The 12,023-nt window shown below is 30.4% G+C and overlaps 4 protein-coding genes across 5 annotated transcripts; 2 read left to right on the top strand and 2 right to left on the bottom strand.

Moving 5' to 3' along the window:
- Nucleotides 1-105: 105 nt before the first annotated feature.
- Nucleotides 106-2,027, top strand: LOC106784111 (signal peptidase complex catalytic subunit SEC11A). Its single transcript, XM_014743262.1, has 4 exons — nucleotides 106-360; nucleotides 463-572; nucleotides 676-825; nucleotides 906-2,027. Exons 1-4 carry the CDS (start codon nucleotides 310-312, stop codon nucleotides 1,138-1,140), a joined length of 546 nt encoding a protein of 181 aa, XP_014598748.1. The 5' UTR covers nucleotides 106-309; the 3' UTR covers nucleotides 1,141-2,027.
- Nucleotides 2,028-2,440: 413 nt separating this feature from the next.
- Nucleotides 2,441-4,780, bottom strand: LOC106784108 (probable cytochrome P450 304a1). The gene is made up of 7 exons (XM_014743258.1): nucleotides 4,489-4,780; nucleotides 4,152-4,403; nucleotides 3,890-4,062; nucleotides 3,532-3,801; nucleotides 3,176-3,465; nucleotides 2,814-3,070; nucleotides 2,441-2,728 (listed from the first exon to the last, which is right to left on the bottom strand). Exons 1-7 carry the CDS (start codon nucleotides 4,577-4,579, stop codon nucleotides 2,547-2,549), a joined length of 1,515 nt encoding a protein of 504 aa, XP_014598744.1. The 5' UTR covers nucleotides 4,580-4,780; the 3' UTR covers nucleotides 2,441-2,546.
- Nucleotides 4,781-5,080: 300 nt separating this feature from the next.
- On the bottom strand, nucleotides 5,081-7,446 carry LOC106784110 (TELO2-interacting protein 2-like). Its single transcript, XM_014743261.1, has 5 exons — nucleotides 6,390-7,446; nucleotides 6,172-6,306; nucleotides 5,924-6,085; nucleotides 5,623-5,826; nucleotides 5,081-5,538 (listed from the first exon to the last, which is right to left on the bottom strand). Exons 1-5 carry the CDS (start codon nucleotides 6,924-6,926, stop codon nucleotides 5,269-5,271), a joined length of 1,308 nt encoding a protein of 435 aa, XP_014598747.1. The 5' UTR covers nucleotides 6,927-7,446; the 3' UTR covers nucleotides 5,081-5,268.
- Nucleotides 7,447-7,545: 99 nt separating this feature from the next.
- LOC106784109 (abl interactor 2) lies at nucleotides 7,546-10,623 on the top strand. 2 transcript variants are annotated; one of them, XM_014743260.1, is made up of 5 exons: nucleotides 7,546-7,633; nucleotides 8,171-8,836; nucleotides 8,924-9,259; nucleotides 9,334-9,591; nucleotides 9,669-10,623. In XM_014743260.1, exons 2-5 carry the CDS (start codon nucleotides 8,221-8,223, stop codon nucleotides 9,830-9,832), a joined length of 1,374 nt encoding a protein of 457 aa, XP_014598746.1. In that variant the 5' UTR covers nucleotides 7,546-7,633; nucleotides 8,171-8,220; the 3' UTR covers nucleotides 9,833-10,623. The 2 variants fall into 2 exon arrangements, with proteins under 2 accessions (XP_014598746.1, XP_014598745.1); XM_014743259.1 differs by having other exon boundaries at nucleotides 7,559-7,689.
- The last annotated feature ends 1,400 nt before the right edge of the window (nucleotides 10,624-12,023 follow it).

Below are 12,023 nucleotides of genomic sequence, written 5' to 3'. Positions count from 1 at the left end.
CAAAGAATGCAGAAGTACATAGAAGCACAAAAGTCCCCTTTTTTATCTAACCAGATTCATCTTAGTTGCTACCGGAACCACCAGTGGGCGATAATAGGTACTTAACGCGATGACGGTACAATACTATCAAAGAATATACAATCTGTAATCGTACACACAGTTTTGTCGTTTCCTGTCGTATATTTACGTGACGTGGGTATCACTGATTGACTTGCTTTGCCGGTTGTGTCTACATCGAGTCAAATTAGAACAATTTTTTCACGGATCCTTATAAAAATTTACTTTTTTTATTGATACAATATTATCGCCATGATGTTGCAATCAGTATTTGAAGATCTACGTCGGATGAACAAACGACAGGTAAATTAATTTCATTTAAATTATAGTGTCTTGGATTTGTTCAAAAAACACATATGGTCGCACAAGAATTCGTAGTCTAATAGAATCTTCTTTTATTTGCAGTTCCTGTATCAAGTGCTGAGCTTTGGCATGATCGTGTCATCGGCCTTAATGATATGGAAAGGTCTAATGGTTGTAACTGGTAGCGAAAGTCCCATTGTTGTTGTTTTAAGGTATAGCAGTAAACTAACCTATTACGTTTCTTAATGCAATGTTTTAGTATTCATTTGTATAATCTAAGTTTGTTATACACCCTTTTCTTATTTGATGTTTTAGTGGTAGTATGGAACCAGCATTTCATAGAGGTGATCTATTATTTTTAACAAATCATCAGAATGAACCTATGAGAGTAGGAGAAATTGTTGTTTTCAAAGTCGTTGGAAGAGAGATACCGATAGTGCATAGAGTTCTGAAGCTCCACGAAAAGTAAGTGCTTTATTAAGAATTAGTTAATTACATATTATTTTTCATCTATACGGTTCTCTAGAATTTGAAATATATTTCAGAGGAGACCAGAACAATACTGTTAAATTTTTAACAAAAGGTGATAATAATTCTATTGATGACAGAGGTTTATATGCACAAGGACAATTATGGCTAACACACAAAGACGTTGTTGGTAGAGCAAGAGGATTTTTACCGTATGTGGGTATGGTTACTATTTACATGAATGAATATCCCAAATTTAAATATGCCGTTCTAGGGTGTTTGGGTTTATACGTTTTAATTAACAGAGAATAAGAATACTTTTTTATAGAAAATTAATACAATAGACTGTCATTTGTCGTTTAATCGAAATACGTAATACGATTAGATGACAATGAATTGATTGAAACGTTTGTACAGGGTTTGTTCGCATGAGTTTCATACCCTTTCAATTGTATGCTGTTCACATATATTTTTTTTTCTGTAAAAAATGTATCACCTTGTTAGAAAACTAATGATTGCTTGTGACAGTGGTAAATAATTGAAAGAGTACAAAGGCAGACTCCAGTACTTTTATATTGTGCCACAAAATGAACAATTTCTCAGCTATTAGCAAAATTATATACAAAATAGGATTTGTATGTGCATACACGATCTTGTGCTTATCATTAAAAACAAGAAACCAAATAAACCGGATCTATTAAGATTTATAAAATTCATTGTTTAGATAAAGAAAATAATGGTACAAAATATTTTTGAGACACATACCTGGGCGTTGCTCTTAATTTTAAGAATTGTTGCACTATATCACATTCTATCGTTTTTTATGCACCTATGCTTTGCTACTTATAGCAAGATTAATTAAATTTAAATAATTGATGTCAAAGCTATATATAAGATATATCTTATCAATTTAATACACAAAAATAAATATAATTTTTATTTATGTATCAGCTAGATTAACAATAAGTAAAATAATGGTATGACAATTATTTGTAATGACTGTTTAATCTTGAAAGTAACAAGTATATTATATTCAGACACAATGGAAATGTTTGAACTATTCAACAGTTTAATAGTGGTTTGTATATACTTAATTAAGATTTTTCTTGTCATTGACCATAAAACTGATGTAAGAATCCTGTTAAGATAATAATAGAAATTGTACATATACTAAATTATAAATCCATTGCCGCTTAAAATAATATCTCATACCATTTATATTCTAAATCTAAAAAAATTTTTTATTTGCTATTAATATATTTCACATTCGAACTTAGTTTATTATAATAATAATAATAAAAATTATACATGCATAATATATGTAAAAATTTTCTAAATTTTTATGAATTTTCTATGTTCACTATATTACTGTAGAATGTCTTTTTTATTTTAGCATTATCTATGGTAAAATAGATTATTAAAATTCACATATTCAGTGTAAATATAATATTTCTATTTCATGCAATTGCATTTATTATGTCATTACTTTTCATTCGCTCGTAAGTGTTTGATAGTTTCCAAAATAAGTTACTTACTATCTTTTTTCCAATTATAAACTTACGAATTATATATTATTCGAAATATACCCAATAAGCATACCTTATAAGTAATTACTATTGTTTAAATGTAACGTGCTTAAAATATATGTCACTTATAATTAAATATCCGATATTTTCGTTTGTTCGTACCAATATTTTTTTGATCGAATAAAATGCACTTTAAGTACATGGTTTTAAACGAATCCAAGTTTCTTTTGGAGTAATAATGAGGCCAGGATATTTATCTTCTAAGTTCGTTGGTTGACCATCGACGAAGGCAAATTCAAAGTTTTGCATTAAAGCAGCAAAAACTTCAAACATCATATATCTCGCGAACGTTTCACCAGCGCACAGTCTATGTCCTATAATTTGTTATTTAAATAAATAATTAAGAAATTAAGGTATAGACGATAGACAAATGCAATAGAAATAAAAGATATGATTTACCTGCTCCAAAAGGTAACGTAAAATCTTTATTAAGTTGTCCATCGTCTTTTAAAAATCTCTCTGGTCTAAAATTTTCTGGATCGCCCCAAAAATCGGGATCATTATTCATCTCTGCAAGATTGGTTATCATAGTCGTATTAGCTGGAATGAAGTATCCTTGGAAAGTTGTATCCTTGGTAGCTCTATGACCAACCCCTAACGGAGTAATCGTTTCGTATCTCATAGTTTCACGTAGAGTCGCTTCTGTGTATGGGAGTCTATGAACAAAACAAAGTAAACAATAGTCTCCGAATTAAATCCCCAAAAAATAAAATACATCGTCAATTTGTATTTATTTTTATTCAACATTTAATTACTCCTACCTATTTCTGTCCCCCCAAGTAGGTATTCTTCCACTTCCAACGACCTCGTGTATTTCGTTTCTCACTTTTTTCGCAACATTTGGAAAATGCATCATTAATTTGATGGCAAACGTAAGAACACTTGGCGTCGCAGTTGAGTTAGGAAACATGAAATCTAACAGTGTCATTATAAGATATTCTTCCGAAAAAGAAGAGGGAAGATCGCTTTCTTTTAACTTATTTAAATATCTGCCAACAAATCCATATTCGCCATTTTCTCCGTACATTGCTTTATATTCATGCAAATATTTCTGCAATTCGAATCATTTCTAAAGTTAAGCGATACGTTTCAGAAAATACGATTATTTATTATTTACCTTTATGAAATCTATCATAGCATAATTAGAATTAATAAAATCTTTGAACGAAAATAAATTTCCAAAGTGACACGTGATCGGGTAAATGAGAATAGCACCGCCCGACGTGTCGCTTGATCTTTGGAATTTCATTGCATTTCGAGAGAAGTAACGAAGTTTTTCATATTCGTTACGTTCGAATCTGTATCCGAACATAATTTCCCATATGTTGTTCACAAAGAATTGATAGAAAATGTCGGGGAAAAGAGCCAATCCGTTATTATAAATTTTCTATAATAGAAAAATTTCGAATTCAAAAATAATTCATGTTTCTTCAATTTTCTTTTTTTTTCCAAACACAAAATGAAATCTAAGATACCTTTTCACCTTCGTTTATAGAACCATTTTTTAACAAATCCATTAAAATATTTAATTCCTCTCTACTTTTCATTTCGAATGTTTCGTGTCGTCGACCAAATCCGAAATCTCGCATATGTCGAAGAGCGAATCTTCTTTGTTCTCGCCATTGTTCTCCATCCGTAAAGAATATACCTAAAATTTAATATAATTACATTTTACATAAAAGAATATATAAACAAATTTATTATAAAAGTAATTTTACAAATAGAATATTAAATTACCTAATTTTTTATTGAATGCACGTGCTTTCAACATATAGGCTTCATTTAATCTGCCATCGAAATCTTCTCTCCTTAATAATTCCTTAATGCTTGCATAGTCGCTAACTATTACCGTAAAAAACGAGCCAAGATAACAACTAATTACTTTAGATTTTAATTTTTTCGTATAATAACTCAACGATTTATATGGAAATTTGTAATCTTTCCATAACAAATTCCAATAAGCTCCTATTATCGGTAATCCAACGATTCCTATTTTATTACAGAACAAAGATAAACGAATGAGTTTATTCTAGCGATCTAACGTATAAAATAAAATATTAATCGAAATATTTACCCGGAGGTGTTCCTGGTGGTTTACTGGTTGCATATTTGTAATATTCATATGTTAGCAGGAAAATAACAATTAACAGTAAGAAGTAAAACATTCTTGCACACAATAACGTCTATTCAATAGAATGTCTCGAACGTAATAAGAAAGTTCTTATAATAATATAAGTGGTAATACTCCGTTACAGAGATTAGATACTTATATCTTTTTCGTGTTCCTTCTACTTTTGATAATAAATGTAAATGAACTCGTAATCGTTATCTTTTTAGAGTGTTTTCGATTATTCGTAGTCAAGAATAATAAGATTAATATCTATGTTAAAGTCCATAAGAAGAACAATCAATACTCAAAGACGTAATTATTCTATATATTTAAAACCAAGTGACTTGATATCGAAAGAATAATAAGTATACGGAAAAATCTTAAAATGTTAGGCTGAATCTTAAAATTCCATTGCTTTGGATAGATTAATACATTATATGCAGCACAGTTTTATCAGATTTTGTAAAACGGTTTAAGCAAAACGTATTTATATAAAGATAATTTAGTCTAATTAACGTTGATGTTTATATGAAGAATAAAAATATACGAAGTAATATTATGATAAAAGGTTGTATTTTGAGATACAAATAATATACGTTAACTTTGTTCATATCACAAAAAGATTTCTAAGTACAAAGTACAATTTTCTATACGTTGAATTCTACAAATTTGTATAAGATTACAGATTCATCACTTGTTATCTATTAATTGGATAATATTATGATATAAAATGACTTAGAACATTTATTCTAGATATTTATTATCACCTAGACATTGTATTTGAACCTTGCTTTTAATCATTATACGCAAACGATCGTCTTTTATAAGAGCACAGCCTATATTGGGCGCATATTTATAGAGATAATAAATACAATCTTCTAAATATTGCACTATTTCCATATCAAATGTTGGTATTTTTATTAAATCGAAATGTAACTTCAGGAATGCTGTATACAGCGATATACAGTGTGCCGCTATTCGAAAGTTAAACATCGCAAGATAAGCTTTGCCAGCCTAAATTAACAAATAACATTTTATAAATATGTTTTGTTAACACTAGAAATAAAATTTATCTAATTTAGAAGTTTTATTTCTCACCTTTAGCGTAACTTTTAAAGTTCTAAGATCTGTATGATGTTCACAATAATCAGAAAGTATTCTTGCAATTTTTTCACACCATTTGGTACTACCAATGTTAAGAAGTTTTGGTAAACTTAACATATAAGCATGCCGTAATTCTACATCTCGTTCAAATTCCATATGACTTAATAATATTGAAAGTATTTCATCTCGTTTAGTCCACTGTAAATATATGCATTAATAATATACATTATTTAATAATAAATAAATTCAAAAGACATTATATTTTTATATATATATAATATAAAAAAATATATACCTCAAACATATTCTTATTATTATCATACATGTCCAGCATTTCTAAGATATTTGTTAAACATAAATACAAGGGCACAACATATTTCACATTTCTTTGATGAGCTAGACGTTCTAATGTATAATAAACTGCTTCTGCATAACCAGTATCTATAAATCCCTTTTTCTGCAAAAATATATATCATATCAAATCAAATTATAATATTCGTGCTGATTATTGTAGCTTGTATAATATATAATTATTTTACCAACCAAAGATGGCTGAGAGTAATTTGTAATTTGATGTAAGCATTCTAATCCTATGACTACATTTTCGGGTACATAATCATCAATAATTATTAGAGATGTTGGAAGTATCTCACGAATATGCTCGGATGAATTCAATCCCTGTAATATAAATATAATTAATCAATCTTCTCATTAGGAATATCAAATAAATAATTCAAATTAAAGTTTAAATATTAAAAAACCTTTAATTGTTGTAGCATCCATTTGTACCATGCAACAGCAGATGGATAGGTTTTCCAATTGTCACGTTGCAATTTGTATCTAAACTTTTCTAGTATCATACTAAGATTATTATTTTCAAATAAAAATTGTGAAACGTTTAAATAACAATATAACTGACAGAAACATGCAGTTAATTCTTTGGAGATTGCCACTGATTCTACAGTGTTCCAAATATTTTTCTCATGCATTTCTCCAATCAAGTATATTAAATTCATAGCAAATGTTTTCACTAATATATTATCATAATCTATTCGTATATTAGTTTCATTATAACTTTGTATAATATGTTCTAACATAAATTTAATATTGTTTAAATTTCTATCCACTATAATTCTATATTCACTGAAGTCTTTTTCCTCGCATGGTCGTTCATTGCCACATTCTTTCTGTGGTACAAAATTATTTTCTACAAGATTAATGCATTTCGACCATAGTCCTTCATCTATTATAGTTCCTGCTATCTTTAAGCCTTCCAATTCCTTTATAAGGTTGTCCATTATAATTGCAATGTAGAATTTCGACAGAATTAAAGTTTAATATTAAAATTGAAATTTTCTTCTACACACATACACACACAAGCTACATTATATTATATATATATATAAATTATTTTCCCATAGAGAATATCATATTCTTTGTATCTCCTTTCTGCATAAAAACATACAATTCCTCACCTATCCAAGTTAAGAAAATGATAAGTCTTACGTTCGACTAAATTATAATTTGATTATTAAATAAATACGATATTTATAAAACTGTATAAATCATTTAATCCCAACAAAGAGATGTGTGCTAGAATTTTATCAGACTCTCCCTTTGAAATGCAATTATCGCATTTTATATCATATTAAACGATATATCGAATCGTAAAATTCGAGGTTACTTATGTATTACACTCATTTTCGATTTATCGAAAATCTCGATTAAAATTTCTACATCCTTATCTCATATTTCCTTTTATTTTCTGCCAGTGCTTTTAGCTTGTATACATCCTTTTCTTTAAATGCAATTGACAACTACGGAGTGTCACGTAAAGTTGGGTTACATTAGGTATCGATGAAAGTGCGATTATTTAGATATATCGTTTATATATCGTTATCGAATGCATACCGTTCGATTGTACCTGTCGTGACAGATAGTTTTGCCGTATAAAGCGTAAAGTAGATTGTTTAATTATTTTAATCCGAAAATAAGAAGAATCCTGGTAATTATGAATTAATGCAGCAGTAGTAGCTGGTAGTTGCGATATGGCTGAGTATCGTTAGTTCAATTTATATACGTTCATTATATTTCATTTTGCAGCATTGTTTTCACTTCAAAAAAGGAAATGTTCATCTTTGATCTCCATCTTGCTTCTCCTGCATGTTCGTCATCATCCTTGATACATAATTTTTATCGTCTATTAAATACCAAGTCTCATACGTCAAACACTTAATATTTTACTTCTATTATATATAATCTCTAATCAATTATCTATTTTATTCGCTTTAACATAACCATATTTTTTCCTTCATTTTCTTAATCATAAATCACTAATGTGACTTGAATGTCTTTAATAGTTGTCAAATATGTTCAAATTGAATAATCACAAATAAATATAATGATGATCATACAAAGCATGACTCATATTTTTTTTTATTTTCTTTTTCTTTTTACATTTGTTTCATGAACAATGTTCAATTGTTTCTATTTATTATAAGGATGAACTAAATTTCTAATGCGTTGTATTTTCAAATGCAAGGATCTGGTTCGTATTGCGTGTCTTCTGGAGTAGGCAGTGATTCAGAAGTCATGGCCGAACTAGCAGCTTTGCTGCATCATGAAATTCCTGAGGGAAGACACAATCTCGCAGACAGTCATACTAATCTTGAACGTGTTGCGGATTATTGCGAGGCTAATTATTTTCAAGCAGACAATAAAAGGATTGCATTAGAAGAAACAAAGAATTATACGACTCAATCATTAGCTAGTGTAGCATATCAAATAAATACTCTCGCTTATAATTTTCTTCAATTATTAGATTTACAAACATCTCAATTAGCTGAGATGGAAAGTCAGATGAATCACATAGCTCAAACTGTAATGATACATAAAGAAAAAGTTGCTAGGCGAGAGATAGGTGTATTAACGGCTAACAAAATGACAGCCCGTCAATATAAAATTATAGCACCTGCAAATCCTGAAAAGCCTATTAAATATGTAAGAAAAAGCATAGATTATACGATTTTGGATGACATCGGTCATGGTGTACGTAGTAGTGGCACACCAAGAAGTAAAGAAAGGGGTGGTAGTCAAGGTAGCGTTCAAAGTTTGGGTGCAACATCTACTGGCTCTGGTTTAGCTGCAGCTATGGTAGGACCTGCTCCTACTACTAAGCCACCGACTCCTCCACAAACAGTAAGGACTGGTAAGAATGATTCATGATTATTTTGAAGTATTCAAGAATTGAAATATTATAATCTTTTAATTAATCTACCATTTATTTCATTAATAGGAACACTGAGTAAGGGTTCTCGAGAATATAGAACCCCACCTGCAGTTGCTCCACCTCAAGTTCCTAGTCATTATGCGCCAAATTATCCATTGGGTCATCCACGACGCGAGCGTGGTCCAGGATATAGTACTTTGCCATTGCATACTCATACAACTTCTCATTCTGTTCACAATGCCAATCATTCTACTCACACAAACAATATGACACAACATACTTCTCCACCTCAAGTGGGTACAGTTCATCCGTTACAAAGTCATCCACAGACTCCACCGCCAGCACCGCCAAGTGTGACAGGAGCTGCAGGATATATACAGGAGCAACATAATAATATGCCCCGTAAATAAAACTTATTACAAGTTTATTTTTTTAAGTAAGTTTAAGATCATTTAATTACTAAATTATTGTTTTAGCACCACCTTCTCCACTGGTCGGTATCAGTGGAGATATGGCTGATTATAGTGGGCACCATACTTTACCGCATAGATTAGCACATCAAATTAGTAGAAGTAGCGGTGCTAGCAGTCCACCACTGCCACCTCCTCCGCCTCCAGAACAAGAGGAGCATCCTCAATTCGGTAGACCAACTCCTTCGAGCGGTGCTATAATGCCTATTGTACCGGATGAAGAAGATTTGCCTGGTTGGGTGCCCAAAAATTATATTGAGAAAGGTAAGTTCAATTTCTTCTTTTATTTTCCCATGGTAATACAACATATGGATTAATATAATACAAATGAATCATTTTAGTCGTTGCTATTTATGATTATTATGCCGATAAAGAAGACGAATTGAGTTTTCAAGAGAGCTCTGTCATTTACGTTTTAAAAAAGAACGATGATGGTTGGTGGGAAGGAGTGATGGATGGAATAACCGGATTATTTCCCGGCAATTATGTCGAACCTTGCGTTTAGGCATTTATTATGTATACTTATTAAGAATTTTACGTAAAAGAGATCAGTATCTAGAATTAAAAGACTGCTACATTAAGGTATACGCAATGGAGCTTTGTAACTATAACATTATTTGTTATATCTTCGATTAGCAGGAAGTTAAATGCGAACGGACCATTTATGTGAAAATAAGCAGTCGATATCGAGTTTTCGAAAATATTTAACATAGAATGAGGTTCGTTGCTTTGAGGGGTAGCTAGTAAAATACTCTTTGGCTCTTCCAATGATGTTACCATGCATCCAACGTTCGTAACTTTTTTTTTTCTTTTCGAAAAATCAAACACAGATAACTAAGCCAAATTTTACAATGTTGTAAGAAAATGTATTTTTCTCTACTCCATAATATACTTTTTCTCCTGCAATTATAATAAAGTAGGCGATCTTCGTAAATAACGTGTAAACCCAATTTAAACTGCGTATCATTCGCAAAATATATTTATGTATCTTAGCTATTATTAAAGTACTCAAATAATAAGCAATCAAAATACCAAACGTCCTATCTAGTAATAAAGATTAATGTATTACCATGTAACTGTGTTTAATCACAGGAAGAAAGGGGTGGCAAAGTCAGGAGGGGCGGGGAGAGGGGAAGCTAACTATGGTAAGAAATATCGCCAAAATGCTCGTAAAGCGTCAAACGCTCCTGCATTTTTGTAACATTTTATAGTACCTTTGGTGCAGTATTGTAGCACGATGCATTTATTTTATTAAAAATAAAAAAATACACACACACGTACACATATATATATATATATATATATATATATACATACATACATAAATATATATGTAATACTACCTTTAATATAATTGTAGAATACTTTGAAAATAAAAATGAAAATCGACAGGATGATTATTTTATCGTTTCTCTTGATAAAATTGAAGAGAACTTGGCAATTTTCATTATCATCGTGCGTAGGGCAAGGAAAGTAAGTGAACAGAATTTATTGAAGGAACAGTAAAAGAGATCGTTTAAATTACCAACAGACAAGTTTTTTGAAAATGTATATTTCAAATTCTAAAGATTTTACAGCTGCGTTTAATTTTGTTTGTTTTATTTTTATTTTATTTCTTTATTACGTTACTAAGGAGACAGTGAATAGATAATTTTATAGATAACGTTTTTAAGAATGGACTGCAAAAATGAATTGGAGAGAACGAGAGAAAAAAAGAAAAAGAGGGATTATTCCCAAGTAGGTCGTGTCTTGTTTTTTTTTTTACAATTTCTCAACAGCTTATATACACGTCCTTAGTAAGAAAACAACGTTAGGTATTTTTAGTAATAGCACACGTGAATTATTTTGATTCCTTAATAAAAACTAGAAATAAAGAGCTTGCTTTATCTTGCATAAAAGAAAAAAAAAAAGAAATGAGAGATAGAAAAAGAGAAAAAAATAATAATCTCATCAAGACAGGAATTATTTAAAAAATGACTCTGGCTTAAAGAAGAAAAATATAAATTTTTGTTGATAGGGGAAAAGTAAGAAAATCAAGTCAATTATCAGAGCTTGAGACCATCTTTATCTATTCTGTTCCTTTGAAAGAGAGAAAGAGAGAGAGAGAGAGAGAGAAAGAGGGAGAGGGAGTGAGAAGGAGAGTGGAGTGGGAAGAGAGGGAGAGAATAAATCCAGGGAGACAAAGTTGGCGCACGTAGCAAGCCAGCTATCTGATCTAATTCGCTGGATTGATTATCCTTACGTTAGCGGAAGGCAGCTCGGAGTCATCTTCGCCTTCGCTATAACGGAAACCGCTTCATTTGATTAATGCTACCTTCCCTGTGGATAACTTTCCGCGTGGTTATCCCGCAATGTAACCCGCAACGTCGAATCCTGAAATATCTCAGCCAATTTAAACCGCGAATTTTCGCGAAACGATCATGAAATTTTCTCATATCGAATGAGAAAACTTTTACTTTTCTCCTTTACTTACTTGCATATCTTCTTGAAAACTTTTTCATTTATTTTAATTTTCTTCTCTTTTCTATGTAAAATATTTATTAATCAATATTATTAATAATAATAATAATAATAATATGTATTGGATTATTCGAAAAGTTAGTGCCGATTGATATTTTTACGTACAATTTTTCTCAAAAAACTTTTCGGACAACCTAACGTATGATTGCATGGTTGCCCGAGAAGCTTTTACGAGC

The sequence above is a fragment of the Polistes canadensis genome, unplaced genomic scaffold (genome assembly GCF_001313835.1).
Source record: "Polistes canadensis isolate GaletaPanama2010 unplaced genomic scaffold, ASM131383v1 scaffold_30, whole genome shotgun sequence".
In the NCBI taxonomy this organism is placed as follows: domain Eukaryota; kingdom Metazoa; phylum Arthropoda; class Insecta; order Hymenoptera; family Vespidae; genus Polistes; species Polistes canadensis.
This window is presented reverse-complemented; position numbering and strand designations above follow the sequence as displayed.